Below are 21180 nucleotides of genomic sequence, written 5' to 3' on the forward strand. Positions count from 1 at the left end.
CTTGGAGATTGAGCGGCGGCAGTTGAGGCCATTTGACTTGCCTCCTGAAGTCTGTGATATCATTCTGGCAGCCAGGCGTCCCTCCACAAAGTCGGTATACGCCTGCCGGTGGAACAGATTTGTGGCATGGTGCACAGCAAAGGCTGTGGATCCTCTCTCGGCACCCCTTTCGGAAGTGCTGCTCTTTCTTCTTTCCCTTGCCCAGCAGGGCTCTGCTCTGGGCACTCTTAAAGGGTACCTTTCTGCTCTATCGGCCTTCTTGAGGCTACCAGATCAGCCTTCTTTATTCAAGTCCCCTATTGTAAGTAGATTTCTGAAGGGCATCACGCACATGTTCCCTCCTGTTCCCTTCGTGATGCCCCAGTGGGACTTGAATCTTGTTCTCACTTATCTGATGTGTGCTCCCTTTGAGCCACTGCATAACTGTCCTCTTCGTCTCCTTACTCTGAAGACTGCCTTCCTGGTTGCCATCACCTCTGCCAGGAGAGTGAGTGAGCTCCAGGCTCTTTCTTCTTCTCCACCTTTCCTGTCTGTTCATCCTGACAAGGTGGTGTTACGTACACGACCTTCCTTTCTGCCCAAGGTTGTCACGGCCTTCCACATCGGGCAGTCCATTACCTTGCCCACTTTCTTTCCGCCTCCGCATCCCTCGAAAGAGGAAGAGAGGCTCCACCGTCTGGATCCAAAACGTGCGCTCTCCTACTACCTAGATCGTACACGCCAATTCCGGGTGGATGACCAACTCTTCGTTGGTTACGTGGGCGCGAAGAAGGGTAAGGCTGTGCACAAGAGGACCATCTCTAGGTGGATCATCTTGTGTATCCAAGCATGTTACTCCATGGCGAGGAAGGAGCCCCCGGCTGGATTGCGGGCTCACTCCACTCGGGCCACGGCAACGACAACTGCCCTGGGCCGAGGTGTCCCCCTGCAGGACATCTGTCAGGCAGCCACGTGGGCCTCGCTGCACACGTTCGCAAGACACTACTGCCTGGACAGTCAAGTCCGGAGGGATGGCTTCTTTGGCCGTTCCGTCCTCCAGGACTTTCTGGTGTGATATTGGTTCGCAGACCCACCACCGGGGTTGGTATTGCTGGGGTATCTATTCTAAGGTAAGGAATCTATCACTAACGTGTCTCTTTCAGATGCACAAGTTACTACTTGTGTAACGATATATCTGTAAGAGACATTAGTTAGTGATAGATTCCTTACCGACCCACCCATCCTCCCCGTTCTGCGAACCGATATCTAGGGTTAAGGTCATCCCCTTTCAGGGCCCTAGTTTCATGGCACCAGTGTTAGTTCTATCATGGCTCTGCGTATCTGGCGCGGAAAAGCTGTGTGTCAGAACTGACGTCAGCGCGCATGGGCGCCGTCTAAGTACTCCGACGACGTCATCCCGGCGCTCACGACGCCGACGACGGACGCGGAGCCGCAGACGACGCCTACCGGCGCGCAGGGGTATTGCTACGCAAAAGTTTCCGGATCCAGTCTGACGCCTGGGGATATTCTAAGGTAAGGAATCTATCACTAACTAATGTCTCTTACAGATATATCGTTACACAAGTAGTAACTTGTGCATCAAACACATTACTGAAAATTGGATTTAAAGTAACTTTTACAGCAAAAATGACTTTAGAAAGTCACCACTTTGTTGCCCAGTCCATTGGTAGCCTATCCTGACAGTTTACAGCAGTCGTCACTAGAGACACCAGGCTGCCCCCCTTCTTGGAAGTGTGAAGCACTCCCAGGAACAGGGAATACATAGAATCTGTTGGTGGGTGGAGGTATGTCCTTCTCCAGCAGGATCTCTACTGGATGGAGGCCACATATTTCCATCTTCAAAGAGGCTACTGCCTCATGGAAGCAAATGCGAGTCACACCTTGGCTGGCCCACTCCTTTATTTAAGTAGACAGGCTGGCATCTCCTTCAGAGTGGGAAAACTTATTGCAGAATCAGTTTTCCAGGAGGAGTGGCTTATTGTGCTGGTTACACCCTAGGGATGTGCCTCGGGCTCCTCACTGGGGAAGAAGGTTTGTGTCATCTTGGATTTTGATAGAGAACGGTATCCTGGGATTGTTTGTGGCCAAGCCCCCAGGAAGTGATGTAAAGTGGGAAGGGTTGCTTCACGGGAACTGTTGCCCCATTGGCTAGTGAGTCCTACCCTCCCACAAACACGAAGATGGCATAAAAGTGGACACACTGTCCTTGGATTACTACTGAACTGATAAGAAGACATTATAAAGACTTCCCTTCTGCACTCTGGACCCAGCAAAGAGAGGCAGCACCAAAGACTGGACTTCACCTGCTGCCCCCAAGGGACTCGCAAAGAGGACTGTGCATGCAGTGCTCACTCATGGAAAAGAGCTCCACTTATGCTAGGGCTGAAGAGATGACTTCAAGGGCTAGTTGTCTAGCCTCCTGTTAAGCACCAGTATCACAAAAGTTTAAGAAACCCGCCTGCACCCTCGGTGGCCCATCTGCCCAGGAATGCCTACCCACCAATGGACTCCAAAGTCCCTGCTGAGATATTGAGGTCTGGCCCTCACAAGGAGACCCCCAAGTCTGTTTTGCCCATGACCAACATGAGAGTGAACTCTGGTTCTCTCAAAGAAGAAGATGAACTCACCTTCATGGATCCTCTGGAACAATCGTAACTGGGAAACTTGAACTCCACTGGTGCACCATAGGAGATAGAGTCCTTGAGGCAAGAGACGACCTTCAAGAGAACAACGACCCACCAACACCAGCAACACACCGCCCGCAGAAGCTGGAACAAGATCACAGCAGACCAGCTCGCCACCTCCCTGAGCCAACACCCTCCTGCCAGCTCAGCGAACCCCAGCCAGGCCGCCGATAACATCACGAAGTGGATCAGCAACTGCGCGGACGAACTCGCCCCGCTGAGGACCCCGCCTAGCAGACCCGGCAGCAAGAAGGCCCCATGGTTCACCGACGAACTCAAGAGCTCCAAGAAGAACTGCCGAGCCCTCGAGAAAGTCTGGAAAAGGGATCCGACACCGGACAACAGGACCTCCTACAAACTTGCCACCCGGAAACACCACCAGCTGATCCGCGCCGCCAAGAGAACAGCATTCAAGGACCGGTTGGACAACAACGCACACAACAGCAAGGAACTCTTCAACATCGTGAAAGAGCTTTCCAACCCCAACGCGGGAAACAACGACATCACCCCATCGCAAGACCTCTGCAACTCCCTGGCTTCATACTTCCACAACAAGATCGCGGACATACACAGCAGTTTCAACAACCAACCAACGCACACCACGACCGACCAGCCAGCCCCCCCCACCACCACCCTCCACGCCTGGACCCCGATCAGCACAGAAGACACCATCCGCACGATGAACTCAATCCACTCCGGATCACCAACCGACCCCTGCCCCCACCACATCTTCAACAAGGCCGACGCTGTCATCGCACCCCACCTGCGAGACATCATCAACACATCCTTCGACACCGCCATCTTCCCCGAGAGCTGGAAACACGCCGAACTCAGCGCTCTACTCAAGAAACCAACAGCGGACCCCACCGACCTCAAGAATTACCGCCCCATCTCGCTTCTCCCGTTTCCAGCCAAAGTCATCGAGAAGACCGTCAACAAGCAGATGGCCGCCTTCCTCGAGACGAACGGATCCCTCGACCCCTCACAGTCCGGCTTCCGAGCCAAACACAGCACCGAGACCGCCCTCATCGCCGCCACCGATGACATCCGAGCCCTGATGGACAATGGAGAAACAGCGGCCCTCATCCTCCTAGACCTCTCCGCGGCATTCGACACGGTCTGCCACCGCACCCTAATACGGCGCCTCAGCAACATCGGAATCCAGGACAAGGCGCTGGAATGGATCATCTCCTTCCTCGACGGAAGAACACAGCGAGTCCGCCTACCACCGTACAAGTCAGAGGCCTCCGAAGTCATCTGCGGCGTCCCCCAAGGATCATCCCTGAGCCCCACCCTCTTCAACGTCTACATGAGCCCCCTCGCGGCCATCGTACGCAAACACCACCTCAGCATCATCTCCTACGCCGACGACACCCAGCTGATCCTCTCCCTGACCAACAACCCCGCCGCCGCCAGAGCCGACCTACACGAAGGGATGAAAGAGGTAGCCGAGTGGATGACGACCAGCCGCCTGAAACTGAACTCGGACAAGACGGAGGTCCTCATCCTGGGCTCCTCTCCCTCCGCCTGGGACGACTCCTGGTGGCCTCCCGCCCTGGGCACCGCACCCAAACCGACAGACCATGCACGTAACCTGGGCTTCATCCTGGACTCCTCCCTCTCCATGACCAGGCAAGTCAACAGCGTCTCCTCGGCGTGCTTCAACATCCTACGCATGCTACGGAAGATCTTCTGGTGGATCCCCACAGAGACCAGGAAGACCGTCACCCAGGCCCTCGTCACCAGCCGACTGGACTACGGCAACGCCCTCTACGCCGGGACCACCGCCAAGCTCCAGAAGAGACTCCAGCGGATCCAAAACGCCTCAGCCAGACTCATCCTCGACATCCCACGATCCAGCCACATCTCCGGACATCTGAGAGACCTTCACTGGCTCCCCATCAACAAGAGAATCACCTTCCGCCTCCTCACCCACGCACACAAAGCCCTACACGACCAAGGCCCGAGCTACCTCAACAGCCGAGTCAACTTCTACGCTCCCAAACGCCACCTCCGATCAGCCAACCACGCCCTCGCCGCCGTCCCCCGCATCCGAAGAGCAACTACAGGAGGAAGGTCCTTCTCCTACCTGGCCGCCAAGACCTGGAACTCCCTCCCGTCCGACCTGCGCCTGACCCAAGACCACCTCTCCTTCAGGAAGAAGCTGAAGACCTGGCTGTTCGAGCAGTAGCGGCACCCCCCCCCCCCAGCGCCTTGAGACCCTACGGGTATGTAGCGCGCTTTACAAGTGTCACTGATTGATTGATTGATTGACCCCTGATGCTCGTGACTACGACAGTGACCTCTGGAACATTCACCACATATCTTCAGCATCCTGGACCCCCAGCATCAGAATCACTTCTTTGCTGGACTGCAGTAATGGAAAAAAGTGCACTGAGGACTCTGAACCTGCTGGACCTGCCAGGTAACTGTCTCCCTGGACTTAAGTGGTCCTTGTGACTGGCTCTTAACACATTGTGGCTCATCCAAAAGAAGAATGATTGTCATTCTGGACAGAAGACTGATAGTCATTCTGGCGAATTGGTTCAGAACCTGCTAAGCTGATTACAACGATTTCTAGTACTGATAAGAATGTACTTACCTTTGAAAAATGTTATCTCTCTCTTTTACCGGTAGATTTTTGCGATTGGGGTGTCTATTTAAAGATTAAAATATACTCTATTTTTAGAAATTGGTGCCTGCTTTTTATTGTGTCATGTTTCTTTACTTATTGACTGTTTTGGTACTATTTTATGCTTTACACTTCCTTTGACTGAGCTTGACTGCCCTGTGTCACAGCTACTCAGTACTGCGCTAGAGCTGTTTTTGAAGAAAGCTAACTGCACCTGATAGATAATGTGAAATTATTACATGGTGAGGTCTCACAACCACACTACATAATAATGCACTTTTCTAAATTATCATTTTCAATTATAAAGTCAAAATAAAAGCATTAGTGATTAGGGTCAAAAGAACACACTGAAAAGAACATAAATCCTCACTATCTAATACATTGGATTGAATCGTGCATCCTTCATTAGACAGTGTTCTACATGGCGTAAGCTTTGAGCTTTCTCTTTAGTGGAGGCTGAAAACAGTTGAAGCCACCGCCACATTCGCCTTTTCCATAGCGTTGCCTTTTTTTTCTTCTTCTTGTGTGCACTCCATTGCAGCCTGATTGGAAAAGGCTGTAAATTCTTGCAACACTTCAAGTTCAGCATTGTGAAGTATTGTGTATTAGAGATACCTATATAATGTGAAGCTACTCTGACTTCAACATTTCAGTGTTTATAGATAGAACGATATTACGTAGACCTCTATTACAAGTACTGTATAATTAATGTATTATTCATTGCCTCCAATAAATAACATTACCCTGTGGATTGCTATTTATCATGTTTGATAAATTAAGTTACTTATGAGTTTCCTCATAAAATGGGGTATCAGGTGTGGGTTTTGATTCTTACGTCACCATAATATGTATGTCTCAGTATTTTTGTCAGGCCTTTGGCAATGGTACATTTTTGCTGACTTGATCAGGTTGAATTTATCAGGGGGTAAAGTCTGACAGAAAAATCTGACAAACTCATAATTTCGACACCTGTGCAAGCTGTGATTGGCCCGGGTGTCTCAATTTAACGAGACACTCATAATCAAGGCCATAATCTGTACTGATGTGTTGGAGTATAAGGTTTACTTGTTTAGACTAAAGACCTGATTTAGAGTTTGGTGAATGGGTACTCCATCACAAACGTGACAGATATCCAGCCTGCCTTATTACAAATGCTTTAGGATATAATGTACTGGTAGTAAAGGAGGCAGGATATCTGACACATTTGTGATCGAATAACCTGTCAGGCGAACTCTAAATCATGAACTAATTTAATTTGTACTGTGCGTAACCACTGTTAATACGTTTCCAATGATTTGTCCCAAATTCTTTTCTGCTGTTGAAGTCATGTTTGTGCCTAGCAGACGGTTTTCTATTGTTTGTGCTTGCGGCATTAAAAGAGATTGGCAAAATGTCTTGTGTGTATATCACCATTGGACTAATCCAAAAAGAATGGTTTTTGAGAGTTCAAAAACATGTATTTCTAATGTAAAGCTAGTAATGGTGTGGGAACAGAATACTCACTCAGGTAAAACCAAAAGGTAAATTTTGAGGTGGCGGTTTTCTCGAAGTCCTGTTCTTTTGAGTGGTCACCAGAGATCCGATATCACCAGATGGGACACAGTCTTTTTACACTTGGTAAAGACCCTAATATTCTCTAATTTTTTTAAATCGGGCAGAATATTGTATACCATTCCCTGTGAGTGCAAGTCTTTAGAGGCCTCATCTCAGATAGGGTTGGCTATAGTCTAAAATGTCTACACCCATGGAGCCAAAGGCTTCACCAACCCCAAGATCAACGTACAACCATGGATTCAATACACAGTAACTCTAGAGCCTTACAAGCCAAAAGAACGAGTGATAAAATTCCTGTAGCAGAGTTATTAGCTGCCAACAGAACAAAATTGCTGGAGTGTGAGGTTCTCCCCTACACCCTCCGTACAATGTTCTTCAAGTGCTTTTTAGGTAAGACAGAGGTACTCTAATGGTCTAGGGACAATGCAGGCCCAACACAGGTATTAACCCACATATCTTCAGCTAGGCGGGCTTTTTGCAGATCTTACTATCAATCACGGCCCACCTCCTCTTTGCTCTGGAAAGATCAGCCCGTTCTTCCACTTGGTCACATTGTCAAGGACTTCTTAGAGCTAAGACGAATTTACAACTTTGAAGAAGACAAGACATATGTTATGTCTCTACTTTGGAGTGCAGTATCCTCAACACGCTGAGTAAGTTCACATTTCTGCCTCAAAGGGGCTAGTATTTATTGCCCTTTAGAGGCATAGACCTGAACTGGGCAACCCAATTAATTTGCTGTTTTCTACCTTTGAAGGCTTCCTTCTGTTAGGGGAATGAGTCTGGGCCCTTTGTCTTGTTTTCACAGGTCTCGGTCAGGCCACTATGAATAGGTCGGAGGCAGGATGTACATTGGAACCTGACTGATGCACCCAGAGAGCTCATGTTACAAGTTGGCAGCCAGGAACACAGAAAAAGTGGCCAGTTTCAGTTCAACTGAGCCACCTCTACGCATTAACGAAAAATGGGGATTTTCACCCCACACTGTGATTCCTCACTTCATTCGACAGACAACTCCTGATTTGGGGATGGTGCCCTGAACAAAGGAACAGGCAGACAAATACATTTTAATGGATCTTGTAGAGCCTTGCTTATGGTGTCCCATGTGGGCATCCACTGCCCATGTTGAGCACAAACAAAACATTTGTGCATGCATACTTCACACATGCCCAACACATGAAGCTGGAACAAGAACTCCAAAAATGGGGACTGGGCTGACCTTTAGGTGAGAAGGCAACTAAGCAGCCTTCCCCAGTGGGTGCATTTAGAAAGGCTAGTACCTCCTGAAATAGGATTAAAGCCACCAACCACAGTCGCATCATAACCTGTAAGAGAAAGTTCTGTTAAAGAAGATTATTTTTCTATTTTCTCTTTTGATACAATCTTTTCATATATTGTTCAGATGAGTATTCATGTGAAGTTTATTCACCGAGCTAATAGATGGTGAATAAACTTCACATGTGTACACTTCTTTTAAAGATTCAACAGGTCGGGGGAAAGTTACCTAATTTCAGTAAGGATAGACATGTGATATTTGCCAAAGCATTGATTGAAAACTATAGCTTTGTGGCATAAATCTTTTCTGGATTCACATGCCCTGCATTATTCCGCCATTCCATGGTGGGCCTGGAATTCTTCTAAAAACGTTTGTCCTTCTACTTTTTTAGTTTTTGTTGTTAGTGGGAGTCGACTGATTTCCATTTGGTGTCCCTGTGTGTTATTGTTGTGCTTACTATGGAAGCTCCCACCTTTGGTCACCATCTTCAGATTCTTTTTTTTCACCATTGGATCTGGATATATGCTGAAGGAGCTCCAACAATTGGGAGGGAAAATTTCTTGAAAAATCCCCCCAAAAATATCAATAGTCAACATCAGAGAAGGAAACACCAGATGAATGTACTGGAGAAGTTTAGTGATTAAGTGAGTATGGAGAATGCATGTGCAGGGGGCTCCCTGTGAGTGATGATGGAAAAAACACTGTTCCAGTTGTGTACAAATTGGCATCACAAGATTGCCCAGAAGGACCAACATCCAGTCTGCAACCTCTGTCTGCCAGTAGACCACAGCATTAAGGACTGCAATGCATGCCCTGCATACACTACGAAGACTGAGAGGGTGAGAGAGAGACAAGAGAGGAGCCAACTACAACATGCAGAGCCAGCATAGCCACACCCATAGACAAGAGTACTCTTGGATCGTTTGACCCCCAAACAATCCAAGACATCGAAGTGAGAAGAGAACAGTAGCTCTGTTGAAGGAAACACATCTAGGCAAGCTCTAAGAGTGAGGACGGCGGGGAAGCTACTAGAAATGATGGCTTCCTGCATCTCTTTAATTCCAAACATAAGACTTCACATAATACCATTTCAGGAATGGCTACAAGTTCAGTGGTCATAGGCAATAGGGAGTTGGGAAGATCTAGTTGTTGTGACGCAAAGGATATAGAAGGAGATAGCATAGTGGAACAGGTCAAATATAACACAAGGAAGAACTCCAAATGTAACCATATCAATAGACGCCTCACAGTTAGGATGAGGAGCAAACACGAACAATCTCAAAACAAGGGGAGTAGGAAAGACCAGGATACGGTACAACACATCCACATCCTGGAACTGAAAACAGTATTCCTAGCCTTAAAAACCCTTCAAGAAGAGCTATTGGAAAAGACAATACTGATACAAACAGACAACACGACCGTCATGTTCTACGTAAAGAAACAGGTTGGGACTCCGTCTATACCACTGTCAATATTAGCACAAGAAATGTGGAATTGGGCTATTCAAAGGAAAATTGAGATCTTAGCATCCACCTACCAGAGAAGGACAACGTCTAAGCAGACAGACTAAACTGACATGTGTCATGGTCTCATAAATGGGAACTGAATCAGTTAGTACTCACAAAGAACTTTCAGAAATGGGGAATACAAGAGATAGAGCTGTTTGCAACACCTAAGAACAAAATGCCAACGTTGGGCCTCCAGACAATATTGCCACCAGTCCATGGGGAATGCATTGTGGGTAGATTGGTTAGGGAAATTTGCGTACGCTTTTCCCGGATACCGCTACTTCACAAGGTGATCTACAAATGCAGAATCAGCAGCATGACTCTAATACTAATTGCACCACAGTGGGTGAGACAAACAAGGGTCTCAGAACTAATAGAACTATCACCGGGGAAAATTCACAAATTACCATACAAACAAGATTTTTTCTCAATGCAAGAATGAAGGTTCTTTACCCGGAAACAGAGACTTTAAGTCTGGCAGCATGGCTCCTCAAAGACTTAGAATTTGGACACCTAGAGTTTCCTGAAAATACAATGGCAGTCTTAAGAGAAACAAGATGACCAAGAACATGAAAGAGCTATATAACTAAATGTAAATGATACTCACTCTAGTACCTTAAGGAAGGATGATTTAAAAAATAAGACTAGCGATAAGACAGTACTGAAGTACTTGACACATCACTTATACACTGTAAGCGGACTTATGCATCCTTAAATGTTCACCTAGCAGCAATAGTGGCATACACAAGGAGTCACATTGAAAGAAGTTTCTTCACGTCACCAGTTATTAAGTAGTTCCTATAAGGAGCAAAGAGATTCACACCTCCAAAAAGGTACCAGCACCCACATAGAATCGAAATAGTGTGCTCACACAATTTATGAAGGCACCATTTGAACCGTTACAGAAGGCAACATTACGGATGCTCACACTAAAGACTGCCTTTTTAGTGGCCATAACATCACTGCACAGAGTTGGTGAATTACAAGCACTCACCTTACAGGAACCTTATTTTCATGTTCACAAGGAACTGACCCGCAATTTATGCCAAAGGTTATCTCACAGTTCCACATTAAACAAAGTATACTGATACCAAGGGGTCCATTAGGATGACGGCCGGACCTAGTCCGCCCGGCATCCCATCGTGTGAAGGGACCGCCCGCCATAAGGGCGGGGGTCCCGTGGGGGGTATTAGGATTCGCTCGCCACAGTAGCGGGCGCATCCCGTATTCTTAGCATTGTGGCGGGCAGTGCTTTCAGCACCGCCCGCCACAATGCTAAGAATACATCTTGTGCATTTCAAAGCACAACGTGGCAGGCACTGTGCGGTGCCTGCCACGTTGTTCCTTGAAATGCAGGAGGGTACCATAGGTACCCCTCATGTGCACCCCCCCCACCCCCTCCAGAGTCCCTGGGGGCGCGCAACGGGCCCCCGCAGAGAGACTCCGCATGCCTTTTCATGGTGGCATTGCCGCCACGGAAAGGCATTGTTGAATGCCCATTGTAATATGGCTGCCGGTGTCTGATAGACACTGCCACCAAATACAACCCTTTTCCGCCCCGGTCGCAAGGCGACCGTGGTGGAAAAGCGGTGGACGGTCTCTCCGTCCGCTACAGACCCCCCAGCCATGTTAATATGGCGGGGGGTCTTTGCAGCAAGGATGACGGGTGGATCGCCGCGCCAGGCCGGCGGTTGCTACCGCCAGCCTGGCGGGGGCGATCCACCCGCCATCCTAATGGGCCCCTAAGTTTCTTTTAAAAACCTAAAATGTATGTAGGGAGGACATTACTCACTCTTGGAGCTAGACGTGCAAGTAATGTTTTACATCGAAGAAACTAAGGCTGACAGGATAACAAAACAGCTCTTTGTATCATTTGCAAATATTTTTCTAGGAAGACCAGTTACTAAGTACACAATTGCAAGATAGAAAGCTCAAACTATTCAGTTGTCCCACAAGAATGCAGGAGAGACATTGCAAAACACTCCAGGGATGCATTAAATAAGGAAAAAGGGAGCAACCATTGCCTTTTTAGAAAACACATCTGAAAGAAACACGTAGTGATAGATTCCTTACCTTAGAATTACCCCCAGGTGTCAGACTGGATCCGGAAAGTTTTCGCCAGCAATACCCCTGCGCGTCGGAAGGTGGCGTCATGTTGCTCCGCGTCCCTCGTTGGAGCTGCGGTCGCTGAGCTGATGGCGCTGACGTCAGTTCTTTCTTTTTCCGCGCCAGAAAGCCCAGATCCAGAGAGAGCCATACCCCCAGTCATTTTCTGCCTGAGTTTTTCGAGGCCTTTTTGTCTCTGTTTATCGAGTTGATCGACTCCTGGTGCCATAGGGATGCCCGGTTTTAGGTCCTGCGGGGACTGTCATCGCATGATGTCAGTGACAGACCCGCACCATGTGTGTCTCTACTGCCTGGGGCGCGACCACAACCCCAAGTCATGCCCGACTGCCGGGCCATGGCGCTGAAGACTTTGCAGGAGCGGTCCCAAAAGTTGCTTGAATCCAGCAGTCGGCTCCGGGCCGTTCCTGGTCCCAGTCCCGTCGAAGGTCGATGGACTGGTCAAGGAGCCATCACCATCGTTTGTCGGGATCGAATTCTTCGCACTCGGGGTCAGGTAAGGCGAAGCACAAGAAGTCTAAGAAGCGCCATCGCTCCCTGTCACATGACGCAACTGAGGGTGCGGGTGGTGCCTCCCCCGCGGCTCCGGCGGATCCTACGCAGTCGCCGCCGGCCTACCCACCCTTTCTGGGTCCGTCGGCGACTCCGGCCCAGCTGCAGGAATTTCTGTCAGCCATGGTCCGCCTCTTTGTGCTGGCGGGCCCCGCTGGTGCACCTTCGGGCCTGACTGGGGGCCCTCGGTCTTCATTGTCGGCGGCTCCGGTTCCGGCATCGCTGTCGTCTCCGGCGCCACAGGGCCCCCAAGAATCCAGGCCTGGATCCCGGTCGCTGCCAGTTGACCTCTTGACACCATCACCGACGTCGACCTCACCGGCACCACCTCCGACCTCGCCTGTGCCCTCGGACGACGTTGTCCCCGGTTTCAGCCCTGATGTAGACACGGCGCCGGAACGACATCACTCGATGCCTATTCTGACTGCGATGGGGCCTTTCTACCTTTATGTCCACCCTCCTTATTTTCGACATGTTCATCAGCCTTCCGAGGAAGGGGAGGACTGGGAGGGGTCTGAGGACCCTCTCACAGCACAGTGTGAGTTTGACCCGGACTGGGCAGAGGAATTGGGGGATGCCAGAGGTCTTGACACCTCTCTTGATCTTGGCATGCTAACTCCTCCTACCGTGGCTACGAAGGAGGGTGCAAGTTACACAGTGGTGTTGCATAGGGCGGCCGAGGCTCTCCACCTCGAACTCCCGACAATGGCCGTCAGGTCTAATCTCCTGACAGAAGTGCTTCAGCCGGCCACTACCTCTGCGGAGCCACTACTGCCTTTTAATGATGCACTTTCTGACGTTCTTTTGGGCAACTGGTACAGGCCCAACACATGGGCTCCTGTGGATAGGAACGTGGCCCGACAACATCCCCCTGCCAACCCCATTTTCCTTTCCCAACACCCCACCCCTGAGAGCTTGGTTGTCTAAGCCTCTGCGTCCCAAAGCGCATTCCCTTCCGCACCACCGGACAGGGAATCCAAGAAACCGAAACAGTTCGGTAAGAAGATTTTTTCTTCAGCCAGTTCAGGGCTGCGGTCTGTGAACAACGTCTGCCTCTTGGGTCGTTATTCCCAATCTGTGTGGGGGATTCAGTGGCGGAAGGGATGCCACAGTGTCTAGAGGAGGCCCGGACAGTGCTCTCTCAGGCTATTGCTGAAGGGAGAGATACGGCGCAGTTCACAATTAGATGTGGCCTTGACACCGCCGACTCGCTGGACAGGGTGATTTCCACGACAGTGGCGCTCCGCCGTCATGCCTGGCTGAGGACTACTGATTTCTCAGGGGATGTCCAGAACACCTTGATGGACATGCACTTTGATGGCATTCGCCTTTTTGGCTATAAAGCAGACAGTGCGCTGGAGCAATTTAAGGACTTGCGGGCTACGGCCAAGTCCTTGGGTCTTTCCGCCACGCGTCCTCCTCCGCTTTCTGCTTTTTGCTCCTTTCGTGGCCCAGAAGGGATGCCCCGACACGTTCGCCTCAGAGCCACAGGTCTGCGCAGCAACAGTCTCAGCGCGGCTGCAGACATGGGACCCGCCGAGGCGACTCAGGGGGCCAGTGGGCGGGTCAGTCCACCTCCACCCTGGCCACCACTGCCTCCAAACCTTCCTAGTCCAGTCTTTCAGGCCCATCAAATGCTAGTGGGCGGCAGGATTCGCCATCACCTCCCCCACTGGCGCACCATTACTTCGGACAGGTGGGTTTTACAAACAGTCAGAGGGGGCTGCGACCTCCCCTTCGAGACCACTCCTCCAGCCATGCCACCACATGTCGGGGGATCACTTGGCACTTCTTCACCAGGAAGTCGCAGCCCTCTTGGCCGGGGGGGGGGGCCAATGAGCGATTTCCTTCACCAGAAGTAGGACGTGGTTGTTATTCGCACTACTTTCTGGTGCCAAGAAGGACATGGGCCTGCGTCCTATCTTGGACCTCAGGGGCGTCAATGTCTGCCCTCGATTCTAGAGACAGGATAGTATCGTTGGATCTGCAGGATGCATATTTCCACATTCCCATTCTGCCGGCCCACAGGCGTTACCTGCGGTTCACGGTAGGCCACGAGCACTTTCAGTATACCGTGCTCCCCTTAGGCCTCACCAGGGCCCCTCGGGTGTCCACGAAAGTGATGGCGGTGGTCGCAGCTCATCTGTGCAGATCAGGGCTTCCAGTCTTCCCCTATCTCGATATACTGGCTGTTGAAGGCGGTCTCGCCCCAGACAGTCGTCTCCCACCTCCAGACTACGGCCGACCTCCTGCATTTGCTGGTGTTCTCCATCAATTTGCCGAAGTCGCACCTGAATTCCTCTCAGAAGCTCCTCTTCATCGGAGCGGTTCTGGATACGATGCTCTTTCGGGCCTATCCTCCAGAACGACAAGTCCAGGATATTCAGGCTATAATTCTGATCTTTAAGCCTTTATCCTGGGTTTCGGTCAGGATGACCCTGAGGCTGCTGGACCTCATGGTCTCCTGTATCATTCTGGTCACTCATGCCAGATGGCATGGATCACTGACAAAATAACAAAGGTCAAAAAATCAAACCTACAAAAATATCGGAGCAAGAATATCGATATTCTATTGATAACATGGTAATTAGAAAAATATCGGGGAAAAAAATATCGATTTTAAAAATATCGTTATTAAAAATATCATTTTTTTTAGTTAAAAAAATATGTAAAATAAACTAAATAATACTTAAAAATTAAATAAACATAGTTAAAAAGGTTGTATAATGTTTAAAATGCATAGGTAATATATAGAATTTAATAAAACATTAATTAAAAAATACATGGAATATATAATATATATACTTACTTAATAATCAGTTTTGATAATTATTTTAATAACGTATAAATTATTAAAAAATATTATGAATTAAAAATACATCTATACACATAAAACAATCACATAAATACAAATTAAATAATTATGGATAACAAATTTAAAAAAGTAATTTTACGCTTAATATTTTTAAAATTAATTATATACTACATTAACTAAAATATTACAAAAATTATTAAATAGCAGAGGGAATAAAACTACTATTCCAACTCCCCCCCAAAAAATTAAGGAAAATGTTGGATAGCGTAGGGCTTAAAATTACTTTTCCCACTCCAGAGAGTGCAACAGTAGGGAAAGCGTTGGATAGCATAGGGGTAAAAATTACTATTCCCACTCCAGAGAGTGCAACAGTAGGGAAAACGTTGGTTAACGTTGGGGTAAAAATTACTATTCCCACTCCAGAGAGTGCACCAGTAGGGAAAGCGTTGGATAGCGTAGGGGTAAAAATGACTATTCCAACTCCAGAAAGTGCAACAGTAGGGAAAGCATTGGATAGCTTAGGGATAAACATTACTATTCCCAATCCAGAGAGTGCAACAGTAGGTAAAGCATTGGCTAGCGTAGGGGTAAAAATTACTATTCCAACTCCAGAGAGTGCAACAGTAGGGAAAGCGTTGGATAGCGTAGGGGTAAAAATTACTATTCCAACTCCAGAGAATACAACATTAGGGAAAGCGTTGGATAGCATACGGGTAAAAATTATTAATCCCACTCCAGAGAGTGCAAGAGTAGGGAAAGCCTTGGATAGCGGGAGAGTCAAAATTACTATTCCCACTCCAGTGAGTGCAACAGTAGGGAAAGTGTTGGATAGTACAGAATTCAAAAATAAAATACTTATAAATAAAATACATTTTTAAAATAATCAATTAATTAATTATTAAATAACTCTAAACTATTTACAAATACCAATAAATAATTATTAAAAACATAATTACCAATGAATAATTATTTAACAATAAATTGATAATAAATACCAATAAATAATCATTAATAAATGTTAATGACCAATTAACAAATATTGAACAATTAAATGATTTTTATACCAAAAATAATAATTATTCAACATTAATTATCAATTAATAATTACTTATCAATATATGAATTACATTTATCAATGAATAATATTTGATGATATTTATTGACCAGTTAAAGATAAAACAACAATAAATTAATTTTCATAACCCAAACATTATATTTTAAAATAATTACCAATTAATAATTAATGTCCAGTACAATATCAATACCCTACAATAAATTTAATAATTATTTAATTGGATTTCAATTACTTCCAACACTATTCCCCTATAAACGCACAACACACTCCAATAATAAAATAATACACTTGACATAATTATCAATTAATCAATTGATCCAAATTACTTACAAGTTAATAAAAATTTCTTTCCAATTATTAATTGATTATCAATAATATAATTATCAATACAAATGATTTAAAATAAATTATTACTTAATTAAAATTAAATTACTTTCCACCCTATTCCCCTATAAACCCACAACTCGCTACAGAACTTAAACTCAAAAAATAATTTAAAGGAATTTATAATTCCTAAAAAATAATAATTAATTTAGTATAATTATATTGCTTCCCACCCTATTCCCCTATGAACCCACAACCCGCTACGGTACTAAAAAAGTAAAATAACTTGAAAAAACATTATTAACATATAAAAATTGTATACATATATTTTAAAACAAGTAGAACACTTAACAAAACCCATATAACCCATACACATTAAATACATAATAAAATACATTACAATAATATAAATATCGATATTAGTAACATCGATATTAGTAACATCGATATTAGTAACATCGATACATTTGATATCGATATTACTTACTTCGATAGTACTTACATCGATATAAAAAAAATCTATATTACTTACCTTAGGGCCGATATTCTTAACATCGATATTCTTAACATCAATATTATGTCCCTTCGATATTGTCACCTCGTAGGTTGATATTTTGACTGCCCACCGATGGCATATGCGGGCTCTGCAGTGGGATCTGAAGTTCCAGTGGGCGCAGCATCAGGGGAACCTGTCCGATTACATCCAGATCTCGGAGGGCACTGCACACGAGCTGCAGTGGTGGCTCACGAACCAGCATTGGATCAATGGCATATCCCTCTCCCTTCCCCTACTGAAGCATACGGTAGTGATGGATGCGTCCCTCCTGGGATGGGGCGGCCACGTGGGAGAGGTGGAGATCAGAGGCCTCTGGTCACCTGCGGAGTTCAGGCTCCATATCGACCTTTTGGAGCTTAGGGCTATCCGACTTGCACTGAAGGCATTCCTTCCCTCTGTCAAGGGGAGCATAGTGCAGGTGTTCGCAGACAACACCACTGCCATGTGGTACTGCAACAAACAGGGCGGAGTGGGGTCGTAGACCCTATGTCAAGAGGCTCTGTGTCTCTGGACATGGCTGGAACATCAGCATATTTCCCTGGTGGCTCAACACCTGGCAGGTTCACTGAACGCCAGGGCAGGCAAACTCAGCCTGTAGGTGCATGATGGATCATGAATGGCGTCTTCACTCGGACGTGGTGTAAGGTCTCTTTCGACAGTGGGGAGAGCCTTGGTTAGATTCGCCACCGAAGAGAACGCGCAATGTCAGCAATTCTGCGCTTTGGAATTTCCAAGGTGGCACTCGCTAGGCGACGCTTTTCGTCACTCGTGGAGTTGCGTACCCCGAGCTACTCAGTATGACGATCGATCCCCCGATCTGACTTCCTCTTCAGGAGGATCTTCTGTTGCAGCAGTAGGGGACCGTCCTCCACCTGAACCTGTCCAGCCTCCACCTCTTTGCATGGAGATTGAGCGGCGGCAGTTGATTCCTTTCGACTTGCCTCCTGAAGTCTGTGATGTCATTGTGGCAGCCAGGCATCCCTCCACTAAGTTGGTATACGCCTGCAGGTGGAACACATTTGTGGCATGGTGCACAGCAAAGGCTGTGGGTCCCCTGTATGCCCCTCTTTCAAAAGTTCTACTGTTCCTTCTTTCTATGGCCCAGCAGGGCTCTGATCTGGGCACTATCAAGGGCTACCTTTCTGCTATTTCGGTCTTTCTCTGGCTCCCTGATCAGTCCTCTGTTGTAAATAGATTCCTCAAAGGCATTACTCATCTTTTCCTTCCTATTCCCTTCGTAATGCCACAGTGCGACTTGAACCTAGTACTTACATATTTAATGTGCACTCCCTTTGAGCCTCTTTACAACTGTCCTCTTCGTCTGCTGACTTTGAAGACTGCTTTCCTGGTTGCAATTACCTCTGCCAGGTGAGTGAGCTCCAGGCTCTTTCTTGTAAACCTCCTTTTCTATTTATACATCTGGACAAGGTTGTGCTCAGCACATGTTTATCCTTTCTGCCAAAGGTTGTCACTGCCTTTCACATCGGGCAGACCATCACTTTTCCCACCTTCTTTCCGCCTCCGCATCCTTCCAGATAGGAAGACAGGCTCCACCGTCTGGACCCAAAACGTGCGTTATCATTTTACCTGAATCGCACACAACAGTTCCGGGTGGATGCCCAGCACTTTGTTGGCTATGGTGGCGCCAAGAAAGGTCAGGCCGTACACAAGCAGACTATCTCCTGATGGATTGTCTTGTGTATTAAAGCCTGTTATTCTCTGGCTAAAAAGGAGCCTCCGGTGGGGCTGCGTGTCCATTCCACCAGGGCGACGGCTGCCACTACGGCATTGGGACGTGGTGTTCCCTTACAAGACATCTGTCAGGCAGCTACGTGGGCCTCGCTTCACACTTTTACTAAGCACTATTGCCTGGACAGCCAAGTCCGGAGAGATGGCTTCTTTGGCCGTTCAGTTCTCTGGGACTTTCTGGTGTGATCTTAGTTCGCAGACCCACCACAGGCGTTGGTATTGCTGGGGTATCTGTTCGCACCAGAGCAGGAGCCAATGGCTCCTAGAACTGGGTTGAGCTGGATTATGCACAGGGACACCAAATGTGCCCCAGGTGCAGACTTTCAGGCATTCTCAGAGTGCACCCACCTAGCCACAATACACTAAACCCAGTCTGGGAGGTGGTCACACCTCCCTGTGGCAGGATGGCTATTGTGCTGCCTTCCTCTGCTCAGGCTTGGCTCAGCAGCAGGAGGGCAGAAATGTGTCTCTGGTCGGCAACACCCATTTTGTGCTGACCGGGTCGGGACGGCTGGCACCGGATAGACCAGTGACCCCACAAAGCTCCCTTCTGAAGGGTGGAACCATACCTCTCACACTGGCTACTGGTGTTGAGGTATGATTCCAAGGTGTTGGATACCAAACACAATATGTTTCTATGCAGCCATTTCCGAGATAGAATTTACTGCGAGGTTATAATGCTCCTCTTCCTATATGTCCAGCTGAGTTACAGACAACCCAAGAGAACGGTCTGGGGTTCTGCTCATGCATGGGCACCCTCTCCCTAAAAACCCAGCACCCTGCCTTCAGGATTGATTAGGCTTGCTATAGGGGTGACTTATAAGTTTAAACTGTAGTGACCTATGGAAATAGTGAACCTATATCTAACGTAAGTGGTGCTTGCACCATCTTACACATGTTGCAGTAGCAGACCTGTAGTTCCCTTTTTCATGGCCTCTCATGGGTGGCATAATTCATGCTTCAGCCCATGGGAGGCCTCTGGGGCACCTATGCCCTGGATACATGGGTACCATATACTAGGGACTTATAAGGGTACCCCAGTGTCCAATCTGGAGTGTACCAAAGTACATGCATAACAATTTTGGGGAGAAAGCAGATAGACTGGGGTCCTGATTAGCAGGATCCCAGTCAGACTAGTCAAAAAACAGCACAACACCAGGCAAAAAGTGGGGGTAACCATGCAGTCAGATCTTCTTACACTTACATCTGTTTTCAAATCAATGCACATCTTCAACCCAGTCACCACTATAGCAACTAACAGCTACAAAATCTATGCACAGCATTTGAATCCCGAAAAGATTCATGCTGCAAAGCATATAGTTTCTTACCTGCCTGTGTAGTTTTGCAGCTTGAAGATTTTTCAGGATTCACACGTGAGCCTATCCTCTGCCGCCAAGGAAGATGAGCAGAGGAAGAAAAAAAAATCCGAAGATAGCAACCAAAGGTGGGAGTTTCTGGAGGAAGCACGGTGGCCTCACAAAGAGACACCAAATGGAGTACCATCAACACTTACCAACAACAAAAAACAAAAACAGTAGAAGGATTGAAGTTTCCAAACCCAACCTCTAGATGGCAGAATAATGCACAGCGAGGGAATCCAGCAACATTCTTTAAGCTGTAAAACTATGCCAAACGGCATGAAACTATTTGTTTCCTGTTATTTGAATTTACTTGAAAGATGGTCATTTTAATAGTCAGCTTGTCAGACCATTCAGTTCATAAACTGCAGCGTGTTTGAATGCTTCCTATGTGTGTTCCCATCTTTCTAATGTTCTTTGTGTTTAGGGTAAAGATTAAAAGGTAATGTGAATTTGAGATGAGCAATGAGATTCTACAATGAGTGAACTAATGAGACCAGGTGCAGTTTAGGATACCTATACATTATGGTATGGCTAAATGTATGAGAAAAATTGGCATGGCCTCTATTAAGCAGTGCCCACTGTTATAATATGTAAAGAGATACCTAATAGAAACGCAGTACTTTTAATTTTGTTATAATATCATATATTGTCTTTTGCATTATGAGAATTGTTTCTGGAGGAACAAATAGGTGGAATCAGGATGCAACAACTGAATGTCCACTGTGAATTAAAAAAGATTTATTTGATGATATTTTTGTTTTGTTTTCTCCTTTTTCAGCACTTCATTGGACAGCGGGAAGAGTTTGAGACTGCTCGTGATAGTATTCTAGTCTGGCTTACAGAGATGGATCTCCAGTTGACAAATATCGAGCACTTTTCGGAATGTGATGTTCAGGCCAAAATAAAGCAGCTCAGGGTATGAGTAACATATTTGCATATTATAGTGGACAAGATCTGGTCTTGTGGCTGA

At 47.0% G+C, this 21180-nt stretch overlaps 1 protein-coding gene across 2 annotated transcripts in view; it reads left to right on the top strand.

Annotated features, from left to right (window-relative positions):
- Nucleotides 1-21180, top strand: part of SYNE1 (spectrin repeat containing nuclear envelope protein 1) — a 2319318-nt gene that overhangs the window by 2140390 nt on the left and 157748 nt on the right. For both annotated transcript variants that reach the window (XM_086926873.1, XM_086926874.1), the window contains one exon: nt 20989-21126. In XM_086926873.1, coding sequence (XP_086782999.1) covers nt 20989-21126 — 138 coding nt within the window. The remainder of the gene's footprint in view (nt 1-20988; nt 21127-21180) is intronic.

The sequence above is a fragment of the Lissotriton vulgaris genome, chromosome 6, assembly GCF_964263255.1.
Source record: "Lissotriton vulgaris chromosome 6, aLisVul1.2, whole genome shotgun sequence".
NCBI classification, from domain to species: domain Eukaryota; kingdom Metazoa; phylum Chordata; class Amphibia; order Caudata; family Salamandridae; genus Lissotriton; species Lissotriton vulgaris.